General features: G+C 34.5%; 1 protein-coding gene across 2 annotated transcripts; it reads left to right on the plus strand.

The window, feature by feature from the left end:
• The first annotated feature begins 13,853 nt into the window (after positions 1 to 13,853).
• LOC114259065 (autophagy-related protein 8C-like) lies at positions 13,854 to 19,030 on the plus strand. 2 transcript variants are annotated; one of them, XM_028199060.2, is made up of 6 exons: positions 13,854 to 14,216; positions 14,422 to 14,478; positions 16,068 to 16,123; positions 16,228 to 16,280; positions 18,544 to 18,662; positions 18,751 to 19,030. In XM_028199060.2, exons 2-6 carry the CDS (start codon positions 14,442 to 14,444, stop codon positions 18,858 to 18,860), a joined length of 375 nt encoding a protein of 124 aa, XP_028054861.2. In that variant the 5' UTR covers positions 13,854 to 14,216; positions 14,422 to 14,441; the 3' UTR covers positions 18,861 to 19,030. The 2 variants fall into 2 exon arrangements, with proteins under 2 accessions (XP_028054861.2, XP_028054859.2); XM_028199058.2 differs by lacking the exon at positions 13,854 to 14,216 and having other exon boundaries at positions 14,224 to 14,478.
• Positions 19,031 to 19,147: the final 117 nt, after the last annotated feature.

Below are 19,147 nucleotides of genomic sequence, written 5' to 3' on the forward strand. Positions count from 1 at the left end.
AAAAGAAATTTGAAAAAAAAATATATATATATCAATTTCTTAGTTTTGTTTAACATTTTTAATACGGAGATGAATTTTTCCTCACCTAGTTCACATAGCAGATTGGATGGTGTTATTCGATCCATAGCAACTTATTATGGGAATGCTTTAATGACTTGAATCATTTATTTTGTTGAACCACATATGTAAAATATTAATAAAAAATCAAATTAATCTAGTAATTATAAACATATGATTTTATCATATTTATTTTAAAAAAGATAAATGGTCCATTTTATAATTATACAAATATCCATTTTAAAAAAAATAAAGTTATGTAATTAAATATGAGATCAATATAATTTTTGTAAAAATAATCTACATACATACAAGACATAATAAAATAAACTACTTAAATTATCACAGTAAAAATCCGTGTTAAGTCCATAAATCCTGATAATACCTTTTAATTTACACAATTAGAAATAAGTGAGAACTCTCTCCATCTAGCTTTCTTTCAGTCTGATCATTGAAGGGTGCTGTTAGATTTGTAAGGATCCATCATAGGTTCTGTTTCTATAATTTGAACCATTCAATGTGTAGAACTCGTCGAATACTATATGTCTGTAAAAAATCACGTTGATCAAATATCATAACTTCGTGATCAAATCAGTTTTGTATTAAAAAACTAGATGGTGAAAAAATAAGCAGTTGACAGAAATCTAATTCGATGAGATAACTATCGATATCCGATTAACGTAATTTTTTACAAATATATAATACTTGACGAATTTTACACATTAAACTATTCGAATTATTAAAACGAAACCGTAATAGATCCTCGTAATAATATCCTCTAATCCAATCACGGATTACAGAGAAGCTCAAGTCTCTATAAAGGTCTGCTAATGATAACTCCAAGTGCTATTAATAAGACGCGCAAAATAATGGTGAAATTTGTAAAATTCAGATTGATTTTACTGAATTCATTTGAGGGGCCATTGTTACTGTTTTAGGTGGCCATGTTTGTTAGAAGGGTCAATCACTTGTCACACATGTTGGGGGACTATTGGCAAAGGTCGGTACCCTCTACATATAGGTCATTAGATAAGCATGCGTGGCACTAAGATGACCATATTTTGAGGGGCTCCAAAAGAATATCCTACATAGGGAAGAGACATATGGCTAATAATGGCTTGTAAACACCCCCAATATATATGTACAAATTTAGCTGAAATTGAGGTCATGTGTTTGCCTTAATCTAAAGCAAAAGAGATGTCACATCAACAAGGATATAAAATTGAAGTCCGGCCTGGTCTGAGACTCTCGGATCTGGGCTTGGACCAAACATTTTTTAGCCTAATTGGGCCCGAAATTAAACCTGAAACCTGAATATTCCCAAGCTTGATTTCTTGGGAGCTGACCTAGCCCAACCCAATTTAATTTTGGCAGGAGTCCGAGAGGGCCTTGACTGGCCCGGCCCAAGCCTAATGCTAGACGGGGTCAGTGTTGAGTAAAAAAAAAAATATTTATAAATTAATGATAAACTTTTCAAATATTAAAATATAAAGTAAGAAACTTTTTCATCAATTGATAATTGATTTTGGGAGATTTACTAAGATATAATTTCCCCATTTATAAACTACGTTTGTATATGAAGTTTTTTTTTCACAAAACACAAGCCATTTTAAAATAGAATTCTCAATTTTGAGCGATTTTAAACTTTTTTTTTTTTTTCAACTATTTGGCAAAGGTTATGCTTTCAAAACACAGTTTCAAAGTTAATTCGTGTTTTAAATATGGCTTTAAAAAAAATTACAATAAATCAGTTGATTTTCAACTTGAAAACATGATTTTAACCTTAAAATTATATTTTGAAAATAGTTGTGAATTACATTAATAGTCCCTGTAGTTTAGAACTTATGTTACTTTAATCTCTAAATTTTTAATTGTGATACATTTGATCCTAAATTTTAAATTTTGTTTCAAATAAGGACAATAAAATATGTTTCTTTTGTAAACGGTCTATTTCAATTGCAAAATCGTTATACAACTTATTTTGTATTGATTAACTTGTATGTTGTTTGAAATATAATTACATTTTTTTAATGAATAATGCTAGAACCTGCTGATCAAAAAATAATGCTAGAACTTTGTTAGTTATAAATTTCTGTTCGGTTTGGTTTTCATAATTTCTTTTCAAAAAAAATTTCTTAAGAAACTAAAATTTAAATTGGTAAAAAAATTAAAAATATATCATTTTTATATAATTTTATCTTTTGGGACGGTAGAAATAATTTTTTTATATTTATTTTCGTTAAATTATTTTCTATTTTTCAAAAGTCAAAAATAGTGATAACTTTGATGTCATTATTAAATCAAGGATTAATTACCTAAAAGTCTTATCTACATATTTGGTGGTAGTTTAGGTCCTGTCAAAAAGTTTTTGAACCAATAAGTCCCATTTATAGGTAACAAGACGTTTTACCCTTTAATCCCAAAACGGAGAATGTTCTCAATTTCAAAACTAAGAATGTTCTCAATTTATAATTATCAAAACTAAGAAATTTCTCAAATTTTTTTTTTGTAGTGTGAACTAAGAATATTATCAAAACTATCAAAACTAAGAAATTTATAATTATCAATTTTGAGAAATTTCTCAATTTTTTTCATGATTAAAATCGAGAATATTATCATTTATATATCCAGTGTGTCATTGTTCTTCAACCCAGAACCAGAAAGCTTTGCCAATACTTATCATTTATATATACATGTGCAACTAGTTGTCACTACAACTGGAGGAAAAAAACAAGCAGTGTCATCAACTTTTCCAACCAGCCATGTTACTAGCAGCATGTCCTGAGGCTAACACAGTAAGGATGAAGATCGGAAAGGGAGAAGACAGAAGACGGTGGAGGATGGAGAAGACGTCGGACGGTGGAGGAGAGGGACGGGGGAGAGGAAGAAAAAGATAGAGACGGAGACGGAGAGGAAGAAGAAGATGGAGACGGAGACGGAAATAGCCAACGCCGGACGGTGGAGTAGGGGGACGGCGGAGGAGAGCTCTACAGCTGGTAGATCTGGAAAAACCTTGAGCGGGATTTCTAATTTTTTTTTTTTTTACACTGTGCGTGAAACACACACACTACATAGAGACAGCTTGCCTGGAGCTTGTTGGAATGGTAAATTGGTCTATTAAAAATTAATGAGACTTGAAGGAGCAAATAATTTTATCTAGGACTTAATGGATTATAAGTTTACAAAATGAGACTTGTAGGTAAATGGCCCTTAAATCAATCCATTAAATCAAAAAATTCAAAATTTTTTATATATTAAACATATTGATTACACATTAAAAAGCCTAATAACCATCCATTATATGATAATCATCCAAAATATATGTTAACAACAATTACAATCATCTATTACATGATAACCATCCAAAAATATCAATAAAAACTACCATGTATTACATAATCATCATCCAAACAAATATTAAAAATTAATATAGTAAAATAAATATAAAATGTAAAAGATTTATCAATTTTATATAATTTTATCTTTGGTGGATAGAAATAATTTTTTAAAAATTCAAAATTATTTTTTTTTAACATTTATTTATATCAAATTATTTTATATTTTATCAAATTAGTGACTTTGCCCTTAAAATAGAGTAATGATGTCTTCAATTGTCTTTATTTGGAACGAGATTAAAAATTATGGTCAAATATATTACAATTGAAAAATCAAAAATCAAAATAATACAAGTTCCAAATTACAAGAACCGATAATGTATTTCGCCCTTGAAAATACAATTGCATGTGACTATTTTAAATTTGACTGTAAGTTGAAAATTCCTTTAGTTTAAAATTTGTGTTTTAAAAATTGTTTTTGATAATCTTTTTTTTTAAAAAAAAGGAATAAGTATTAGCATGTTAAACAATGTCCATTAGTGTCCAAATCACTTTCCTTATAGTCATTGCCCAAGTGGTAGTTAAAAAAAATTCCAAAAACAAATGCTTCCTCCTCTTAAACTATCACATGTGTTATTTCATTCTTTAAACTAATAAATTGAATAATTATTTCCTGTAATTATTGACCTTAGTTCACTTTATCTCAAACCTACCCAAAAATATTTATGCATGTGATTTGCTTAATTTAATAACTTTCTTATAATTTGTTACAATTGATTGTATTTTGTACTGTATTAAATATTTTCAAAATAAATGATTGTGTTTTATTACATGATATCTGAATATTTGTCTCTTTATTATGAAACAAAATGAATTAATATCCTCAATTAATTGCCTGTGCATTGGCAAGTGTGATATTCAGTCAAAAATATTAAACACGTTAACAGTATGGATTAAAATTTCTTTTGGCAAAGAGGTTAAAAGTAATTTTTTAGTTTTTAACCTCTTATAAATCATATCATCCCTTTATTTTATTACATATTTTTTTAAAAAAAAATCCAAAAAACTAGATTTTAACATACTTCCCAAAAGTATCATTAGTTTAAAAGAAGTAATTGTTATGTATCTAAAAAAAAAAATTAATTGTTTGAATAGATAGTTCAAATGGCAAAGTGACACTATTGTAATAATTTGAGAAGGGAAAGTTTTCCAAAAGCTTTAAAATACTTCATGTTAAATAATGCCACGTTTTCAAAATTCACTAATTAGTCTTGGTTTGCCGGAGAAGTTATTTGCTGGTAGTGAGACACCGTCAAGTGATGCCTTAATAATATTGTGATTAGTAGAGAGAGTGAGATTTATAAATTTGTGTTTGGTGGTTGAAAAACATGAGAGGGTATAGAGAATTATGATTGGTGAGAGATACAACCATGAGGCCTGAATCAATCAATAATTTTTTGATTTGGTGGGCTGTATCAACTAATTATTGATTTTGATGACATGATAATAAGGTGTTTAGTACATATTAAAAAAACTGTTTATAGTTTATTTTAATTTAAAAGTATGTGTTAGAGTATTTGGTGCAACTTTTATTTATAGTTTATTAGATAAAAATAATTTTTAATTGTTTTAAAAAGTTGGGGATGAATACTTTTGAATTCTAGTCTTTAATTATCAATTTTTAACTTATATTACACCAAACAAGTCCAATATGTAATAGAGATGTGACAAGATTAGGTGATTTGTTTGGCAATTTTTAAAATATATACTTCTACCAGTTTTTTTATTTTTTATATTTTTTTATGATACGTCTTGTCCAAATAATATCAAAATTTCAACTTTTGGAGATTTGGTGATAGCCCTCTCACTATCTAATTTGTCTTTCAAAATAACAAAAATTATATAAGTACTTTCAAAACCCCCTAATATTTTAAAACTTGTTTCTTTTACTATATTACCCTCATATCTATCAGCTCTCCTATTAAGCCATCTTCACTGTGTATTTCAGAGTAAAATTTTACTCTGTATAAAAGTAAAATTTTACTCTGAAAAACAAGTAAACTGTAAGACTCTAAAGCTAAAAGTAAAATTTTACTCTGTATAAAATTTTACTCTGTATAAAAGTAAAATTTTACTCTGAAAAATAAGTAAACTGTAAGACTCTGAAACTAAAAGTAAAATTTTACTCTGTATAAAAGTAAAATTTTATTCTGATTCTGTCAAATGAAAAAAACAGAGCAATAGTGGTTCTATCAAATGAAATTTGATGTTTACTCTGAAAAATCGATGGAACATTGAGTTTTGAGCTTTGAATTAGGCCTATAATCCTTGAATCAATCGATGTTTACTTTGAAAAATATTGAATCATGCCTATAATCCTTGAATTAGGCCTATAATATGAAAATTTTAGAGAAATCTCAATTTTTCATACCCCGGTTCTTCAGATTTTTCAGATTTTACAGATTTTTCAGATTTTTAAAATTTTGAGTTTTCAAAAATCTATATATTCGAATTCAAATCTCAAAACACACAAACACACACATATATATAGATATACATATATATTCGAATTCAAATCTCAAAACACATATATTCGAATTCAAATCTCAAAACACACAAACACACACATATATATATATATATATATATATATATCTATATATCTCGGGAGATTAGAGATCGGAATCGTTCATGGTGCACAAATTTGAGTTGAAACTGTCACGACCCAAACCCGACCCTATGGGTTTAGCACCGTAACTGGCCAGTAATCCGAGATTACCGAAGGCCTGCCTAACAGTAATCCAGTAAAACAGAGTACAGGGCCTAGCGGAAGCCAATACAGTAAATAAACAATGTCCAATGAGCTGTGACAGTCTACACATACAAGTACAATCATTCAGAACAGGGATCTAATCCCGATTAAACAGTACAGTAATAGTCTATACAGTCTATACAGTAAACAAAACAGTTACAGAGACAGACGAGGAATATTAAAACACCCCAAAGCCGAAGCTTGAACGGCTTGAAACCTCACGGTGAGGCACAGTGGTTGGCTGACAAAACAAAAGCTAGCCTGACGCTCCTAGTAGCGGTCCGGTGCCTGAACACCTACATATATATATGAGCAGTGAGCTAAAACCCAGTGAATAACATAATACGTAAAGAGGTTTAGGATGAATGTCTTTTCAATATTTAAAACAGTCCATTAATTCAGTATATCGGTCAGTCAGTTTGTGGCTCATATTTGATGCCGTAACAATCATTTAGAAATCATAGTAATCGTGCGTGGCACATCCGTTAGCAGTACTAGTAGCAGTGTCAGTACAGTAGCAGTAACGGTAACAATAACAGTACAGTGGCAGTACAGTAGCAATAACAGTAACAGTAACAGTAACAGTAACAGTACAGTAGCAGTAACAGTAACAGTAACAGTAACAGTAACAGTACAGTAACAGTAACAGTAACAGTACAGTTCTTATGGACTCAAGAGGTGTCTTACACAGATTCTAGAGGTGGCTCACTCTGTAGCACTTAGTTCCGTGCAGCACTTTGCTCCAAGTTTCACAGATTATAACAGTCATATGTGGTACATCCAGTAGCTAAACAGTACAGTAGGTCTTAATAGACCGGGTCTTAATAGACCAAACAGTGAATGATAGCCATCATATCAGTAAACAGTAGTGGTTCCAACATGGGAACCGACAGAGATCTCTGTAACAGTAGCAATCAGTAACAGTAGTTGCTAAGGATGCCACAATACAGTTCAGAATATAGGACATACGTTCATTCAGTTAACAGTAATCAGTTCAGAAAGCAGTACAGTTCAATTGTTCAGAAGATAATCATTTTGAACATATCTTTACACAATCGTTACTCACAGAGTTCTGGGCTATAGTAAGGTAGAGCGTCTCCTCGGAAGTCAACCCTACACAGTCAACAGATCGAACACACACTAAGCTACACAGTTAGGAAAGATAAGAACTTAACCCCTAATTTGCCTTGGTGTGTTCTACATCTATGTCCTCATTAAGATGTCTTAAACTAGGCCTAAGAATGCCTAGAATGGGAAGAAGATGCAAAGATGCACTCAGAAAACATTTTCAGAAAATCAGAGTTCCCGCTCGAGCGTAGGTTTCCCCGCTCGAGCGGTAATGCAACAAAGGTACACGCTCGAGCGTAAACTTTCCCGCTCGAGCGTACTGTAAAAGTACTGGATGGGTGAAATCTCCGCTCGATGCCCGCTCGAGCTTGAGACATGACTCCGCTCGAGCGCCCAATGCTCCGCTCGAGCGGACTGTAAAACAGTGCAGAGATACTGGATGCTCGGATTCCCCGCTCGAGCTTCACTTTCCCCGCTCGAGCGGGAGACCAAAATCTGGAAAATCCAGATTTGAACTCCAATGCTCAAATCAAGTTCCAATGCATCAAATTCGATCCTTTTGGGCTAATTTTCTGGAAAACACTTCAAAACTCATAGTATAACATGTTTCAAAGATCAATTTGAGAAATCAAAGCCCAAAGGTAGTTCAATTAAACATGATTTCAAACCAAGTTTCAAGAACAACAACTCAAATGTGACATGCATGGCTTTAATCAACTTCAAAGCTCCAAAGTAAGTTCAAATGAGTCTAAACTTCCCAAAACATGATGAATTCATGATCTACTCTCAAGACATGAACATGCATGTGAGGAATTATGAACTACAACCTCAAAACTTAGCGATATAAACATGCATGCAACAATTAAGCTTCATTTCAACAACTTAAGCTAGTTCTATACTCAAATCACTACTTTTGACATGAATCATGCAAGAACAAGCTCAATTCATAACAAGAGGGTAATTACACTACCTTAGGTCTTGTAGTTCAAGAAATGAAGCTCAAATGGGCAATCTACACTTCAAATCTTCAAGTTCTCTAAGCCAATTCACAATGAAATCAAGTTATCTCCTCTCTCTCTCTCTCTCTCTCTCTCTCTCTCTCTCTCTAGTTCGGTTATGCTCTCAAAATGAGCTGAGGAAATGTTTTGAATGAAGTGTAATATGATTCAAAGATGGTAGAATAGTAAATAAGTCCAACTCTTGTAATTGACCACTATTTAATCTAATTTAGTCATACTAAATCACATTTTAGATAAATATGCCAAAAAAATCATATAAATTCCAATGGTCACCAACATCAATCAATTTCAGATTCTGCCGCCGATCAGGCCTTCAATTTGTAGTTTAATGCATATGACATAAACAGATAATTTGGCAGTCAAACAGATAGACAATGCTTTAAACAGATACAGTCAGTCAGTCAGTTCTGGATTTCAGTCAGTTCGATTACCAATTGTAATCAGTCTCAGTTTAGCAGTAATCAGCGGCTAATCAGTAATCAGTGACGAGGGTTGTTATAGAAACCCTACATCGAAAAAGGGAAGAGAAGCTTGCGAAGGCTCTGGAGGATGATGAAGTCATGGAGAGGTAACGGTCGAGGACGGAGTCGATGGAGGGGTTGCCGAAGGCGAAGGTGTTGCCGGCGTTGGAGAAGGTGATGACGGCGGCTTCGGTGCCGCACAAGTTGCAGAGCTCGCCGGTCTTCTTGAAGAGACCATCTGTGGAAAGGAAGAAAGTGGGGAAGAGAGTGGGTATAATAGTCATATAAAATATTTAAATAATAAATTTGTCCTTTATGCAAGACTTTATAATTATGAGGTGGTTTAGAAAGTATAATTTTTTTCTTTGTCCTTTTAACAATGAAAGAAAGGTAAAGGGGGTTTATAGCCAAATTTCTCTTCAATTTTTGATGGATATTTAATTTTTAAAAAATGAATAATAAATTTTTACAAACACAAAGATAAATGAAATAAGATATACATTTGAGTATATAAGATATGATCATATCATTTTTCTATATAAGTAATAAATTATTAATAAAAAAAATATTAAGAGTTCGTTTGGAAAGTGGGTTGATTTTTTGACTTTTTGACTATTAAAAAAGCCTCATTTAGGCCCTGTTTGGGGACTTACTTTTTTAGTCAATTAGCCAAAAAGTTACTAATTAGTCAAAAAGCCAACAACTCATACAAAAAAGTCAAAGATTCTCTTTTCTCTCTACCTTTTGCACATCTTTTCGTAATAAGTCAAAAAGTCATCCCAAACATACAAGTTTTTTTTACCAACCTTTTTAGCCAAATAGCCAAAAAATTACTAAATTAACCTGTTCCCAAACGAGGCCGAAGAGTTTTTTTTTTATTTTTTTGACTTTTTGTGAGATGAAAAATGTAATGATTATAAGTTGGATGTGATATTTTATCTTATTGGATTAAAATAGCCTATTTGTCTATTTTAGCCCAAACCTTCCTTCCCAAACGAAGGCTAATTGTTATACGAATTAAAATTTTAAAAAAAATTAATGCAATTATACAAAACTTGTGGTACTTATTACATTTTTTTTGAAACTTCAAGTGGGTTTAGTGCAATTTATCATAATATAAAGGATAAATTATAAATACACTCTTTAAAATTACTTAAAATACTAATCTTTCCTTATAGTTTGAAAATTTACAAATACTCCATTTTAAGATTTTTTTTATTTAGCATAAGTAATTAAAAAAATCCTAAATATTCACTCATACAATAATAAAATTACCTGAATTATTAATTGAAATATATTTTTGATATCACTAAAAATTGTTAATTCACCTCTATTTTTTTTACACATTTTGTCATAAAAAATTAAAAATTCAATTAAAATAATTAATTTCCAAACAATTATTTGTAATTTACCCTAAGGTTTGTTTTGGAAAGTAATTAACTTTTTTTTTTTTACTTTTTTTAATAAAACATATAAAAAAGGGAAAATTATTGATAAATCCCATTTAGAAGTGTTTTAACCTAAGAAGTCCATGAAGGAATTTTTTAACCCATTTAGTCCTATGTATGTATAGTTTTATTCCATAAAGTCATTTTTCTTGATTTACACTATTTTCTTGGACACTTATGCTCTTATATTTAATTTTGATACCCTTATAAATATTTTTTGAACGGTTAGCAATTTTATGATGTGAGCATTCATATTTTAAAATTTACATTGGTAGGAATGTAAAATTGACCCGTGGGCGGCCCGAAATTCGCCCGCAAACCGGGGCGGTCCCGGCCCGTTGACAATGTGAATATTCACGTTGACATGTTAATATTCACATTAATAAGAGTGTAAAATTGGCCCGCGTCCTGTGGCGGGACGAAACCCGCCCGCAGCCCATGAGAGGCCCGAGGCGGGCCCGGCTCGGCCCGTTGACAATGTAAATATTCACATTGACATGTTAACATTCATATTGATAAGAGTATAAAATTGGCCCGCAGCCCATGAGCGGCCAAAAGCTCGCCGCAGCTCGGGGAGGGCCCGGCCCGTTGACAATGTGAATATTCACATTGACATGTTAACATTCACATTGATAAGAGTGTAAAATTAGCCCGCGCCCCGTGGCTGCCCGAAACCCGCGCCACGGCCCGTAGGCGGCCCGGGGCAGGCCCGGCCCGGCCTGTTAACAATGTGAATATTCACATTGATATGTTAACATTCACATTGATAAGAGTATAAAATTGGCTAGCAACCTAGGGCGGGCCTGACCCGGCCCGTTGACAATGTGAATATTCACATTGACATGTTAACATTCACATTGAAAAGAGTGTAAAATTGGCCCGCAGCCCGTGGGCGGCCCGAAGCTCGACCGTAGCCCGAGGCGGGCTTGGCCCGACCCGTGACATTGTGAATATTCACATTGACATGTTAACATTAACATTGATAGGAGTGTAAAATTTGTCCGCTGTTCGAAGCATGCCCGTGGCCGGGGGTAGGCCCGGCCTAGCCCGTTGACAATGTGAATATTCACATTGGCATGTTAACATGCACATTGATAGGAATGTATAATTGGCCCGTGGCCCGTGGGCTGCCCGAAGCCTGCCCACGGCCCGGGACAGGCTCGTTTGTGTCCGAGCTCGAGCCGGTGGGTCAAGCCTCGGGTCGGGCCGATGGACCTGGGCCTAGCCTCAGGCTTGGGTCGGGCTTGGGCGGGCCTAGTCATTTTTTTTTAATTCTTTTTAATTTTTTCTACCAAAATTTTATTATTTTCCACAAAAAAAGACACTAGGCCTCGGCGCGGGCCAGGCCTCGAACCGAGCCTTGGGCCTTAACCGGGCCGATGGGCCGGGCCGGGCTTCAAAGTGATGGCCCAGGCCCTAGCCTAGGGTCTCGAACTAGGCTCGAGCCCGGGCCCAAACAAGCCTTTCCCGGGCCGCGGGCGGGCTTCAGACAGCCTACGTTCTTTTTGACTATTCCATTAAGTCCTATTTGAGGTAAGAAGACCAAAATACCATTTTCATCTACTTATATTCTATTTAGTCCACATTATTTTCTTATGTTTCAATAAATCCTATGGAGAGACATAATTACCAAAATACCCATAATGTGAATGTTCACATCGTCAATGTGAATGTTCATATCATCAATGCGTAGAGGCCCGGGCCGGCGAATATCGAGCCTCGTGGGTGTCTGAAAAAATCTGACCCGGCCCGGCCCGGCCCGACCCACGGGCCAAAAAATTAGGCCCATACCCTAGCCCTAGCACAAGGGTATTCGGGCTTTGGACGGGCTGATGGATCGAGCCTCGGGTCGGGCCGGTGGGCCTAGGCCTAGCCTCGAGCTTAGGTCGGGCTTGGGCGGGCCTGGCCATTTTTTTTTAATTCTTTTTATTTTTTTTACCAAAATTTTATTATTTTTCACAAAAAAAGACATTGTGCCTCGAGCGGGCTGGGCCTCGGACCAAGCCTTGAATGGGTCTTAAGCAGGCTAATGGCTCGGCCTGGGCTTCAAAGTAATGGCCTAGGCCCTAGCCTAGGGTCTCAGACATGCTCAGGCCCGGACCCAAACGAAATTGCCCCGGGCCGTGGGCGGGCTTCGGGCAGCCCACGAGCCGCGGGCCAATTCTATATTCGTATCAATATGCATGTTAACATATCAATGTAAATATTCACATTGTGAACGGGCTGGGCCGGGCCTACCTTGGGCCGCAGGAAAGCTTCGGGCAGTGGGCAAATTTTACACTCCTATCAGTATTAATGTTAACATGTCAATATGAATATTCACATTGTCACGGGTCGGGCCAAGCCCGCCTCGGGCTGCAGTAGGGCTTTGGGCCGCCTACAGGGTGCGGGCTAATTTTACACTCTTATCAATGTAAATGATAACATGTCAATGTGAATATTCACATTGTCAACAGACCGGGCCGGGCCCGCTCCGGGCCCCCCACGGGCAGCCACGAGGCGCGGGCTAATTTTAAACTCCTATCAATGTGAATGTTAATATGTCAATGTGAATATTCACATTGTCAACGGGCCGGGCCCCTCCGGGGCCGTGGGCGGGCTTTTAGCTGTCCATGGGCCGCGGGCCAATTTTATACTCTTATCAATGTGAATGATAAACATGTCAATGTGAATATTCACATTGTCAACAGGACGCCCCGGGCCCGCCTTGGGCCGCCCATGGACCGTGGGCGGGTTTCGTGCCGCCACGGGACACGGGCTAATTTTACACTCCTATTAATGTGAATGTTAACATGTCAATGTGAATATTCACATTGTCAACGGGCCGAGCCAATTTTATACTCTTATCAATGTGAATATTCACATAACATGTCAATGTAAATATTCACACTGTTAACAGGCCGAGCCGGGCCAGCCCCGGGCAGCTCACGGGCCGTGGACGGGTTTTGGGCAACTACGAGGCGCGGGCTAATTTTAAACTCCTAACAATGTGAATGTTAACATGTCAATATGATTATTCACATTGTCAACGGGCTGGGCCGGGTCGGGCCGGACTTGCCTGGCGCCGCGGGTGGGTTTTTGGTTGCCCATGGGCCGCGGGCCAATTTTATACTCTTATCAATATGAATATTCACATTGTCAACGGGCCGCCCCGGGCCGGCCATGGGCCGTGGACAGGTTTCGCGCCGCCACAGGACGCGGACCAATTTTACACTCTTATTAATGTGAATGTTAACATGTCAATGTGAATATTCACACCCGGCCCGACTCGAACTTTTTCAGGCACCCACGAGGATCGACATGGATCGGGCCCCTACACATTGACGATATGAACATTCACATTGACGGTGTGAACATTCACATTATGGATATTTTGGTAATTATGTCACCCATAGGATTTATTGAAATATAAGAAAATAATGTGAACTAAATGGAACATAAGTAGATGAAAATGATATTTTGATCTTCTTAACTCAAATAAAACCTAATGAAATAGTCAAAAAAAAATATAAGGTAGATAAAATAAAAATCTTAAAAAGTGAATTTATCCAAAAAAAAAAAAAAAAAAAAAAAAAAAGCTCCCTATAAAAAAAATAAAAATGTGATAGGATCTAAAAAAAAAAAAAAGACTTCCAACTTCCAAGTTCCAAGACAGGCCAAAGTGGATGTGGTTAGCATATACAGCAACCAAACGTCGTCGTACCAGTCTCCTTCTCCGTTGTCTTCGCGTAAGCGGAATCGATTTCGAGACTTTTCTTGTGGAGTAGGGCAAACCCCAAACCTCTCTCTCTCTCTCCGATGTCGTGTTGGAATCAAAAACCCTAATCAGCTTTCGCTTCTTAAACACCCAATTTTTCTATATTAAATGACAGTAATCTTGACACTCACTCAATTCTTTTCTCTCTCTTGACTTTGACATTTAAAACCTTTCGCAATCTTTGGATCAATCAATCAATCAATCACAATCTGCAAAAACCCAATTCGTCAATTCGATCTCTTTTGCCTTTCGTCTTTTGGTAATTGTTTCTATTCTAGAAAGAAAACCCTTTTACGTTACTTGTTTGTTTTCTCTTCTCTCTTAATTCTGTTATTTTCTAGAATGGGTATTCATTTAATTCTATTTGTATAGTAGTATACATGTGTATGTGTGTGTGTGTGTAGTTGGTGAGAAGGGTTTTGTGGTGGTGGGTGTAATGTTGTTTGGATGTTTGAACTTTGCAGAGAGCAATCGAAGTCTTGCCATGGCCAAAAGCTCCTTCAAAGTTGATAACCCTTTGGGTTTGTTTTTCTTCTCCTTTTTGTCTATGCCTATTTTTTTATTGTATGTATTTCTTTGAAATTTTTTCGAAGTTGTGATCTGGAATGGATTTGGGCATGATTTGATTATCTGCTTTGATGACTGATTATGGTACAGGGATCTCTGTGATTTCTTGAGATTTATGACTTGTTGTGTTGAAACTGTTTGGTGTCCGTTATGATTTCTGTGAAATTCAGTCATGAAATTTCTTTGAATTTTGCTGTTGGTTATTGGTGTGGATTGCTCATGAAGTTTAGGCCTTTTTGTTGGAGGAGTTTTGGTTTTGCTTTACCTATGACTGCTGAATTTGAAAGATGTGTGGTAATTCTTTGTAGCACTTCATTTGGTATATCTTATTTATAGTTCAATTTGGATAATAAAGTTTGCATACACTGACCATCAAATGTGATGATTTTTAGTCAAGCTCTAGAAGCTTTTTGGTGAATTTTATTTGCTGAGATGAGTTGACTGTAACCCAAGGGTTCAAGTCCTGAGGTGCTTTAAGTAACATATATATACCGGAAGGCTAAGCATGCTACATTTGCAATTGAAATTGTCAATATGGAGATCATGGGTGGGTAATAGTGAAGAGAAAGATTCTGTGTTGACTAGTGGGCAGCAGTTTATTTTACTTCTTAATCCTTACAGTAACTGTTAAGCAAAGGTAATTGTGTGGGAAAAATATAATGTTGGCGTGTTCCTTTGGGAATCAAAATTATGTTACAAAGGTTCACACTAAGTGAGTTGTGTGCTTTATATAATTACATAGATATATTTTTTAGTTGTATTAATTATATGCGTCTTTTCTCATTTGTCTGAGTGTGGATGAGAATGAATTGTGCGATTGACTATTTTTATAGGCCATGGAAGCATTTTGTGGTTTGCGTTTTTTTATAACTTAATTTTGACATAGAACAATGCCACATCCATTTTTTCAAAAATCCATGTGGTCGCTGATCGTGTTGGTGCTTGCTTCATGCAGTAGGCCTCACACTATTTCTGTTTTTTCATGATTTGTATGCAATTGCCATAGTATCTTTCGTGGGACAGTTCCTAGCTGATGTTCTAGTCATGCTTTTTGTAATAGCCTTAATTTTTAAATTATTGTATATAGGTCTATGCATGGAGAATGATGGGCATAGCATTTGTTTGTTGTTTTGGTAAATGGTTATGCACGTCGTTAATTTGAAAAGGAAAGGCATCATTTTATTGGACACTTAATTGCTGAAATAAATTTTTTCTTGAAGTAGCTTAAATTCTAATATTGTAATCTGAACAAGTCTACTCCTATAATACCACATTCCCAATATTGTAATCTAAACAAGTCTATTCCCATCATATCACATTCCCAATACCATTCCACATACTGAAACAATCCACGTTCCAAGTAACATAGGTCTAAAATGATCAAGTTTTTGAAGGCAGTCACATTACTGTTCTTTGCACTTCTCTCAAGATAAGCAGCCACACTAGGCCTCACACTATTCTTTGAAGACAGTCTAAAGTTTTCCTGTTCGCTTTGCATTTATTGTCTGTTTCTTGTTAAGAAATTTATTTTTCTGCGTTTCAGAGAGGAGGCAGGCAGAGTCTACTCGCATTCGAGAGAAGTATCCGGAGAGAATACCAGTAAGATTTTTTTTTCTTGTAAATGAACGGTAGCCACAACTCACTACACTACAGATGAGCTACTGCTATAATATTTGCCTCTGACAATTGAGAATCTTCTATAGATAATTGTGGAGAAGGTTGAAAGGAGTGACATTCCTGACATTGATAAGAAAAAGTATGTTGCATCTGCCTTTGTAACTATTTTTAATAGTAGTTATTGCTCATTATTTATATACTTCTGTTTAAATTATTATTCAGCTTCTTTGTCCTAGTCTCCATGTATCAATATTCGATATTTATGTTGCCCCTTTGTATGTTGGTACTTGGTACTTGCTACAGAAGTTTTTGTTTTTAGATTGTTAGCTTTTAACATATTAATTAATACAATCATTTCTATCAATTGACTACATTTTAGCGAAGTGTTACCAGGGTGTTTTATTTATTTCATATGTGCGCTGTACTTTATTGACCTAAACCAAGGTTTTAAATAACGGTATTGACCTAAACCAAGGTTTTAAATAACGGTAGTGGTTACCGTAACGGTAATGGTAGCATTGACGCGGTTGCAGAATATACTAGCCGTAGCGTAATGGCAGTGGCAACCGGAATCATGAATTTTTTAATTCATTGCACAACTTTATGAAAACATACCGATATGCATGTTTTTATTTCAAAATCACATTTAGTGCGATTCAAAATGATTTTTAATATTTTTGTTTAGTTTTAAAACTTGATCCAATATATATACTAATTTTTATGTTAGTTTTAAGTTGTGGAAAATTTTCCTGTTGTTGGATTTATTTAATTTTTATTACTTTATTAAAAGTTATTTGGGATGTTCCAAATAAGTGCACTTTTTGACTTTTTATGAAATATGATTTGGTTATGGGTTGGGTTTGATGTGGTAGAGAGATGATGTGACTTAAATAAGATCGTGACTTTTTGACTTTTTGATTTTTTGATTTTTTTAGGGAATGTCAAACAAGGCCTAATTATACCTATGGATAACTTTCAATTTGTTAAGAAAAAAATGAAGTATGTTTAATATTAAAAATAATAGTCTCATAAACAAAAGTTCAAAATATAAAATGTCAACATAATAATGTAAAAGTACATAATATGAAATTTAAATTTTGTTCAATAATTTATATTCAAATATGATTAAGCGAAAATGTATTAAAATCTTGAAAAACTTGAAGATTGGACATTCAAAACATTTATAGATAAGATTTCTATTTAAGTTTTTATGTAACTAGAAAATAAAAAGAGAAAATAGTATTATATACAAAATTTAATATTTAAAAAAAAAATAGAAGCGCAACAGTTGTAACGGTATTGTAGAGGCAATGTATGTTACGGCCATTAAGTAACAGCTGCGGTCGTTACGGTTGTGAATTTCTATCACGCTACTATAACGTCTGTAACGAGTGGTGGTAACGACCACGACTATTATGTAATAGTTGCGGTCGCTTTTTATAATCTTGCCTGAGACATAAGAGTTTAATTTCTCTTTTCCTTGTCAGTTTTTCAGTGTTAAGGGTAGGAAATTTCTTTCTTGTTTGTACTTTCTAATTTGGATGACAGCATAGGTGAATATCACATTATTTATAACTGTGTAGTGTTTAGTTGAGCCTAAAATCATATTGTACTATGGGGTTTTCATTTCATTATCTAACCTTTATTCTTAGTGATTCTAGATTCTTGGCTGCATATTATGAACTCTTCTAGAATTTGATGAAGCATGAATACGTCTAAGAGGTAGTCGTATCTGTATTGGATATCGATACTCTTCAAATACTTGCGAATATCCAAACTATTATGAAATTGAAATTGAAATTGAAATTGTTGTAAGTTTTGCATATTGTATTGGAGTATAATTGTTAAAATAAATACAAGAATAGTTTTTCCAATATTTTCTTGTTTTCTTGCCAAAGAAGAAAATAGTGAGATTAAAGAAGTCCCTTACTTTTTCAGATTTTATCAAATTAATGTATCCTCCAAAAATAAAAAATAAAAAAATAAAAAGAAGTAAACGGACTGTTTGCTCTTAAACTAATATTTAATTCTTGAAGAATGGTTTCTCACTATTCTTTGAGCTCCTGTATAATATAATCCTATAATTTTTTTCAACGTATCTTGGCTATATCCGTATCTTTATTTTTTTTTAGATTTTATGATATTGCTGTGTCCTTATTTATATTTGTATCCGTATCTGTATCCATGCTTCATATATACTGGTAGAACTTTTGAGCTTTCTTCAAATAAGTGTTAGATCATCAGTAAAGAAGATGGTGTAATTACCCCTGCTGAAGCGCAATTTATTCTTGGCCTTGCTGATATAAATTTGGCACCTAAAGCCAGAGATTTATGTGTCAATGGAGAGTGGATCGAATGGTTTAAATATGTTACATATAATCTCTCATTTGTCATGAAAGCAGATATCTTGTCCCTGCTGATTTGACAGTTGGGCAATTCGTTTATGTTGTTCGGAAGAGGATTAAGCTCAGTGCTGAGAAGGCTATATTTATCTTTGTCAAGAACGCACTACCTCCCACCGGTGACTAGAATTTCTTTCTTTCTTTTGATTATTTATTGATATAGAAATAGTAAGTCATTGTAATTTATCATTTTTTTTTTTTTTTCAGCTGCCTTGATGTCTTCAATTTACGAGGAAAACCAGGATGAAGATGGGTTTCTTTACATGACTTACAGCGGCGAGAACACATTTGGGTCCATCCAAACACAATCTGTGTAAATAAACTCTTCCCAAGTGTAAATTCTCAGCTATTTGTTCTTTTTTTAAGTTAACAGCCCGACCTCCCTTTCTGGTTTTAGTCTCGGTTTAATGGAAAATTTGATGTTGAAAAGAGATTTGATGATTGGACTTGAAATGGATGAAATTGAATTTTAAGTAATTTGTCATTATGGTATTATTGTCACAAGAGATCTGAGTGGTTAACAAATCTTAAACTGATTTTGATGAAAAATTTTCTGAAAACAATTTACCTTCTAAGAAACGTTAAAAGGTTATTTGTTAAATTT

Source organism: Camellia sinensis, chromosome 9, assembly GCF_055761805.1.
Source record: "Camellia sinensis isolate YWXY chromosome 9, ASM5576180v1, whole genome shotgun sequence".
NCBI classification, from domain to species: domain Eukaryota; kingdom Viridiplantae; phylum Streptophyta; class Magnoliopsida; order Ericales; family Theaceae; genus Camellia; species Camellia sinensis.

Excerpts from the sequence above, each read along its gene's own strand:
- LOC114259065 (XM_028199058.2), top strand. The coding sequence starts at position 14,394 with ATGTTGTTTGGATGTTTGAACTTTGCAGAGAGCAATCGAAGTCTTGCC. Across the intron at positions 14,479-16,067 it reads CAAAGTTGATAACCCTTTGG|AGAGGAGGCAGGCAGAGTCT; the intron begins GTTTGTTTTTCT and ends TCTGCGTTTCAG. Across the intron at positions 18,663-18,750 it reads GAACGCACTACCTCCCACCG|CTGCCTTGATGTCTTCAATT; the intron begins GTGACTAGAATT and ends TTTTTTTTTCAG.